This window comes from Liolophura sinensis, chromosome 6 (assembly GCF_032854445.1).
Source record: "Liolophura sinensis isolate JHLJ2023 chromosome 6, CUHK_Ljap_v2, whole genome shotgun sequence".
In the NCBI taxonomy this organism is placed as follows: Eukaryota; Metazoa; Mollusca; class Polyplacophora; order Chitonida; family Chitonidae; genus Liolophura; species Liolophura sinensis.
In genome coordinates this window covers 70,460,752-70,468,358 of record NC_088300.1, presented here as the reverse complement: position 1 = coordinate 70,468,358, position 7,607 = coordinate 70,460,752, and the positions used below count along the sequence as shown (strand labels likewise).

Genomic DNA, 7,607 nt, shown 5'->3' with positions numbered 1-7,607 from the left:
ATATGATGATTCACTGGCATCAAGGGAGGAAAGGCCTCAGCTGTTCACATATGATGACTCACTGGTATCAAGGGAGGACAAACCTCAGCTGTTCACATATGATGGCATCAAGGGAGGAAAGACCTCAGCTGTTCACATATAATGACTCACTGACATCAAGGGAGGATAGACCTCAGCTGTTCACATATAATGACTCACTGACATCAAGGGAGGATAGACCTCAGCTTTCACATATAATGACTCAATGGCATCAAGGGAGGACAGACCTCAGCTGTTCACATATAATGACTCACTGGCATCAAGTTAGGACAGACCTCAGCTGTTCACATATAATGACTCTCTGGCATCAAGGGAGGTTAGACCTCAGCTGCTCAAATGTGTATTATCATTTTGTGCATTTTACCAAAAGTTTGGCATTTTTCAAGAGGCACACTTTGCTTGATTCTGACAGATTCATTCACCTAATAGGACCACCTTTTTGTGAAATTTTATTAATTTCTTATCCGGAAAACTTAAGTGTTAACATCAAAAACATCATTTTAATGCCTTAATGTGTTGCTGAAAGTGAATTATTAATAGGTGAAATACAGTAAGCCTGGTGTCAACTTTAGTCTCCAATAATGCCTCATTTACTTTATATTGTGAATGGGCTCAATATGTAAGGCTTCCTTGATTTGAGTTATTTTCACTGAACATTGTTAACTCACTTTTGCTTTAACTCTTTCTTTACATTTTTGGATTATGGAGAAAGAAGTCAATATCATTCAAAGGAAAATTAAGACTATACGAATGCCTAACATCACATCATAGTTCAGTATTAATTAAATTCAGAGTATAGAACATTTGTATCAATCATGTCTGGTTATTTTCCATTGTTGTTAAACTGTACAGAGTAGCCTCCTGTGTTTGGATCCTGTTGTAGTTGAAAGTTATTGGTTGACAAGCCAAATGGCTTAAGAATCATGTTGCCCAGGTCCTTAAGTTTACCTGAAAATAAAAGAAAATGTACAAGTGTACACAGTATCACAGAAACAAATTATCAAAGGGAGGTAATTCCATGCATGATGGAACAATACAAGAATATGACAAAATGATTTATTTACTTATTTATTGATTTATTTATTAATTTTATTGGTGTTTTACGCCATATTCAAGAATACTTCACTTATACTGCCGCAGCCAGCATTATAGTAGGGGGAAGCTGCGAGGAGCCTTGGGGAAACCCATTTCTATCCGCAGGATGAAAAAATGAGGCAGTTCAGTGAACAACACACAGACATGCTTACATTACTGAGAATGACATGATCAGTGCACGACTTGCAGTCACAAACAAACAGCAAAGCAATTCAAACAAACATAGTTTCCTTACCCGGTACACGTAACAAAATGAACAAGGAGCAATGGTTATCTGCACGTCTTCAGGCAACTTATGCACTGCAAGGTTGGTGTTACTGTTATCACACAAGATAGAAGCAATTTGACTTTGAAAGTCAAGATGGACTTACCTAACATTTCCTCTTTCATCTTTTCATTTCTTTCCTTGATTTGATCAGGCAGTCTCTACAATTCACAAGTCACAAGATAATGATACAATAAGAAGATAATGATACAGTAACAAAATAATGATACAGTAAGAAGATAATAATACAATAAGAAGATAATGATACAGTAACATGATAATGATACAGTAACAAGATAATGATACAGTAACATACTGCACATATTAATATGTGCAATATATTACAGTATATATTAATAAACATTTAGGTCCAGTTCCATAAAATTTCGCAAAATCAATTTTTCATAAAATTAAACGTATGTCATCTTGTCACATTTTAACCTAGACAATGCCAATTCTTATAAAAAAAGAATAATAAAAAATACTGGATTAATGAAGTTGAACGTAGTTCTAGCTAGAGCTGATTCCATATTTCTGGAGAAGAGAGTGTTGGAGACATACCGCACAAGCTATCCTGGCAGCATGCTGACATGGGTCCATGTTCACAACCTGAGTGTAATCGGCCAGAGCCTCGTCCAGTTTCTCTGTCTTCTCGTACAGCTCGGCCCGTCTTAACAATGCCTTCATGTAGTTTGGGTTCAGCTCCAAGGCTTTTGTACTGTCTTCTATGGCCTCTTCGAAATTCTCCTGCAAATACCAAATAAAAGTCACATATGCTGGGTTTGAACTCCTTTTTTGTCTGTCTGAGGCACTCAACAAAACAGAAAGTGAATCAGTAATTAAATAAAAAGTGATGTAGTTGACTTTATTTTGTACAGTTATTTGCTCTCGGTCCCTTTTCACAAAATTTTGTAAATAAGCATTTTGTCTCTGATGAAAAGATTCAACAGAAACATGACCTATGAAGCTTTATGAAAGTGGCCCCAGTTTCTGCAAAATACCGGTATTGCCAACTGCATATAACATCAAATCATTCATTCATTCCGCAAAATTTATTTTAAAACATGTTGATCTGTCTTTGATAATTATGGTTGAATGTAACTTTAATTTCAAGCGATAATCAACCTTAGAAAAACATAGGCCCATTCTGGCTATTCAAGTAATGGGTAGTTCACAGGCAATAGGTTTGTCAGAAATCTGGTAAAGAGCAGTGGTACAATCCAGGGGGCTGTTTCTCAAAAGCGACGGTCGTAAACTTAAGCCAGTCTTAAGTCATAAAACTTACAACGTCACCGTTTCTCCAAACAAATTTACGCCCTCGACAGGTCACGAATTTTGCGCTGACGATGACATGTTGTAGGTGGGTCGTAACAATGAAAAAGCTGCAAATAGCACCTGCCAAATTATTATGCATGTTTCAGAAACCCGCTACAGAAAATAGACCAGAGAAGTAATTGTGCGTGTAACTGCCTTTTGTCGAAGCTAATGTTGCTGTTGTAGAATCTATGTCGGTGAATGCACATTTTTGTCCTTTTTTCACTGAAGAGTTCCAGTTCTTGTCCAAACTAGGTTGCTGACAGGTCGCAGAAGTTACGCCTGCTGGAGAGATTTAAGACATGCTTTGAGAAACAGACGTAGCCCAAAAAAGTTAGCCTACGCCGTCGTAAAATTCGGACACTTCTGAGAAACAGCCTCCAGACTACCTTCATCCATACATGCTTAACCTCTGCTGAATAAGTGGAAAATTCTTTCATAAAGATAAACATACCACAAAAGGAAATATTAAATAGTAGAATATAGCTTACTGATCTCATGTGGCAGGCGGCTCTGTTGGAATACATGATGGAGCGGTCTTTGGCAAACGATGGAGGACATAACTGGAGGCCCTTTCCATAAGCCTTGATGGCCTCTGCATATTCACCTTCCTTAAAGAGATTATTTCCACTTTCTTTCAAAGCCTGAGCATCTTCTCTTCTGCTCTGTAAACAGCAAAGCAAGCAAAACTTAAACAACACAATGACATAAATTAATAAATGTGAAAAGACTACCATGGATTTTAATTATTTGTTCAGCTTGTGTCAGATCATTATGTATATTTTCACACAACACAGTATCTACTCATGAAGTTCACAGGCTGTGGTGGTATAGTGGATAGAGCAACTGCCTCATAACCAGCAGATCCAGGGTTCAATTTTGATTCAAGTCATACTTAACACTTCAGTAACATCAGTAATCTTGGTACTACCTCCCTTTTTGTACTGGTCAGTACTGGTCAGCCCAGGCAGTGTCAGTATAATATTAGTGGGTTGGGCATCATGTCAGGTGTCTTCGACATGGCTTTCCAGTGAGAAAGGACAATACAACAAAAGCCAGCATTGGGTCCTGCCTGGTACAAGGAGACACCATCATGATATGAATATATTCATGTTGTAAAAGACATTAAACCCAAATCGAACACACATTTTATAATAGTGTACACTAATAACAATAGGAACCCAGGAATTTTTAGTTTAAATAACTGATTATCTAAATCAGATTTTCACAGTTTCTCTAGAAAATCACTTTAACTTAGTCCTCACTCTTGTACAAACAAAAAAGATCACGAGTTTTGGGAAAAATATTTTGCATGGATTTACGCAAAAGTGCTCAAACTTTCAACCAGATATCCTATCCTCATATCAGTAACAAATTTCTGGAATCCACAATGGACGACACATAAGTGTTAGGCCTTTAGTCAAAGCATATCATTGTAGAACCTTTTCAGAACCCTAGTAAACTCCATCTCTAGAGACTGGGTATCTTCATAATGACTCAGGGCAATACAAAAACGGTAACCAGAAGTTTCTTTTAAACTAAAAGTCAAAGCATGCACTAAATAAATACCACATGGTTCCAAATGAACAATCCACATAAACTCAAAACATATGATATTAAAGAGCTTCCTTACAAGTTTCTCTTCTTCTGTTAATGTTTCCTCAATTTCTCTCAGGTTCTCTTCATCTATCACAATGTCACCCTCCTCAGCTGAGTGGTAAGCATCCTCCCCATCACTTACATCTTCACCATCTTCTGTCTGCTCTGCGTCACTAGAATTATCGCCTCGTGACAACTCAACAGTCTTTGCTTTCTTCTTGTTTTCTGAACAAGAGTCACTGACATGGCCTGACATGGCACTGTGTGTATCAGACTGTGAGAGCTCAGAGTTCTCATCCAACTCTTTATTAAGACGATCAGCTAGTGAAGGTTTTTGATGAACATTCTCATAGTCAGACACTTGTTCATTGTTGGCATCCAAAGAATCACCACTAGCACCAGATCTAAATACAGGGTTTTCAGCCACAACATTTTCCTCTGCATCTACGAATACCAAGTTTTCCAATTTCTTGGAGAGCTCTGTCCTTTCCTCTGCTGCTTGTTCTTGGTTGCTCTCCATGATGAGAATTATGCTTTTCTGCTTCAGTGGAATAACCTGGAGCATCAGTAAGTTAAAAATCAAATTATTTATAATCTAACTAATATAATCTATAATCTATTTATAATCTAACAAATTATTTATAATCTAACACTGATATCTAATTTCATAATACTGATACAACAAAAGACTGTTTTAATAAAAATAACTGACCTCAACATCAACAAAGGGCTACCAGGATTACTTGGCACTAGGTTTAGCAAAGTTTTGTTTGACCAAGGGTGGCCCCAAACCAACTTCATAGCACACGCCATTTAAAAACCTGATGGAGTTATTTGCTTTTGTCAAATATGTCAAGGCTGTCAGTACAGCGAATCATTTTAAGCATCACTAAGGAACCTCAATGCCCACCGGGTCAAGGAAGGAAAGAGATTAGCATGGTGCTAGCGACAAATCAACACACACAAACTGAAAGATAAGGAACATAACTGTGTGCAAACTTCAGGTTGTGCAGATGTATTTGTTAGGTAATTTTTGTTGCGACTGCATCATGTTTTTAAATGGAGTGCACTCTGACGTTGGTTTGGGGGCATCCTTCACCAAACAAAATTTTTCCTAACGTCAGAGCAATCTCACGATACATTTATCATGCGTAGGCGTTTAGGACCGGTGGATCACTGTGCTTCTCTGGGGAAAAGCTAGCGTCTAATTCGAGACTGTGAAACTCAACATCCCAGGTATATTCGACTCTGTAACAGCATACCAGCCTCGTATTCATGACACTGCAAACTATTTCAAAACAAGACTGCCCGTGATTTCAGGTTTAATGAGCATGCGCCATCCACGAAAGACAAATTTTCAAGACCCATACCTGTTGTGTAAGCAAAATGCTTCAGCAGTGGCCATCCCGTGATTTCGTAGCTGGTGTGCCATTACCAAGTGGAATATACCTGTTCAAGGTACTGGTGAGCTAAGAGATAAAAGCCACAGTTAACACATTTTGGACTGCTGGCACCATTCAAAAAGGACTTATCGGACACTGCATGAAACGGTGTATGGTTAACCATTGGTTGCCCCACTGGCTATAATGCTCCACCAGCTCAGTAAAAAGATAGCTGTGGAACGTTGTAACTCTTATCGAGCAACGCAGTTTCAAGAGTTATGGAAAGAAAGAGTCTCTAATTTGTCAGACTGACGGTAAGGAACATTTACTGCTGTTCACATGGGCAACATCAACCGTGTGATCTCTGCACTTAACTAACCTGTTGTGAGACTTGCCAAAGCAAAAGGGTCCATGGCAATCATGCCTGTTCACGAAAAATAATCACATTTTCCGATCCTATACCATAGCAGTTAATGAGCTATCAAGCCATGGACAATTTTTGGTAATACCAACCTCTGTTCAATTAAATTAAATGTTGAGGTCTATTTCCAACCATTTCTGATATTTACCTGCCTGAACATTTAATCATTGAATTAAAAAATCCAGATGGTCTGTTCTGCAAAGCAATCTGTGGAGGACTGGGTTTTTTTAATTCAATGATTAAACATTAAGGCAGGTAAATATCAGAAATTCTTGTAAATAGACCTCAACGTTTAATTTTTAAGATTGGGTTAGTTAATTTGTAGGAACATGCAGCTGACACCAATTTATGCTATGGAAGATTTGATGCCTGTACAGCAGTGAATGTTCTTTACCGTCGATCCGACAAATCTAGGGCTCTTTCCCTCCATAAATATCAGTTGGTTGAGCGCTGAAATATGGTGGCGCCAGCAGCTTTTATTGCTGAGAGATCAACCCAGAACTGTTGCTTGGCGGTCTTTTCCCTTTTACCGGATTTGTCCAACTAAACAAAAATCCTACAAGCTTACAGGTTTCCGGCTTCGTGTGGCCAAGTGAAAGCATGTTTTTTTTGCAAATTCATATAATACCAATGTAAAGCTTAGTGTGTCAGCTTTGGAATGAATGTCATTTGGTTGAGATTAGACTTCCATGTTTTATGTCCAGTTATGAAAGTTAGGCCTAGGTCTTCTGTCCTAGGGATTGAAGTCATCTACCTTGTTATATAGGTATAAATGGCGTTCAGGCGATTCTGCCACCTACGGTCTGTACTTTCGCTGGAGACACGAGAAACGTGCCTGAGGTGAGAGTTGGCAGAACTCTGATACTACTTCAAGAAAATCAAATACAGAATTGCGTAGCTCTACCCCGTAGTGTTAGCGAAGGTGTAGAGGTACGTGCAGCTCCATCGCAGGGTAAAGAGCGGGCTAGCTCCCACTTTTGGTTTAACTACTGACCATGTTGATTCTTTTGCTAAATGAAATCAGTTTTATATAAAAAAAAAACTATCGGCAACATTTTACAACAACAAACACACAACTAAAATACTTAATAATTACCGGAAAATCGCCTTAATAGTCGATTGGCATTATCTCCTCTCGATTGTGTCAGAAGTTTCGTTATCGTTTCCCTACTCCCAGCAGAAGAGATGATTATCAAGGGAGACAACCAACAACAATCTTTGCAAAACAAATATTTTAAAATTTACACACGATGAACCAGTAAGTAATAGAGACACAGAAAAGAATGATGCATTTTCTATCCGTCCTGTTCTTTCAGGATTTTGACAGAGAAAGTTAAGTTTTCGGTGACTTTAAATTTAAACCGGAAGTTTGTGGGAACTTGCAGCCTTGCGCAGTGCTGCACTTCCGCCACGTTTGATCAACGTTGTTTTCCAATTTTGCTGGCTGAGGATATATTTCCTGGCCATAGCACACCATGGCCGATGCTGCTGC

At 38.4% G+C, this 7,607-nt stretch overlaps 1 protein-coding gene across 2 annotated transcripts; it reads right to left on the bottom strand.

Moving 5' to 3' along the window:
- Window positions 1-440: 440 nt before the first annotated feature.
- LOC135468659 (tetratricopeptide repeat protein 1-like) lies at window positions 441-7,371 on the bottom strand. 2 transcript variants are annotated; one of them, XM_064747031.1, is made up of 7 exons: window positions 7,212-7,371; window positions 5,683-5,781; window positions 4,347-4,868; window positions 3,205-3,378; window positions 1,961-2,146; window positions 1,506-1,560; window positions 441-987 (listed from the first exon to the last, which is right to left on the bottom strand). In XM_064747031.1, exons 3-7 carry the CDS (start codon window positions 4,830-4,832, stop codon window positions 863-865), a joined length of 1,026 nt encoding a protein of 341 aa, XP_064603101.1. In that variant the 5' UTR covers window positions 4,833-4,868; window positions 5,683-5,781; window positions 7,212-7,371; the 3' UTR covers window positions 441-862. The 2 variants fall into 2 exon arrangements, with proteins under 2 accessions (XP_064603101.1, XP_064603102.1); XM_064747032.1 differs by lacking the exon at window positions 5,683-5,781.
- Window positions 7,372-7,607: the final 236 nt, after the last annotated feature.

Bases quoted from the DNA above. Each gene is read 5' to 3' on its own strand.
- LOC135468659 (XM_064747031.1), bottom strand. From the start codon at position 4,832: ATGGAGAGCAACCAAGAACAAGCAGCAGAGGAAAGGACAGAGCTCTCC. The intron at 3,379-4,346 runs GTAAGGAAGCTC...TGCTGTTTACAG, and splicing joins TAACAGAAGAAGAGAAACTT to AGCAGAAGAGAAGATGCTCA. The intron at 2,147-3,204 runs GTAAGCTATATT...TGGTATTTGCAG, and splicing joins CCGCCTGCCACATGAGATCA to GAGAATTTCGAAGAGGCCAT.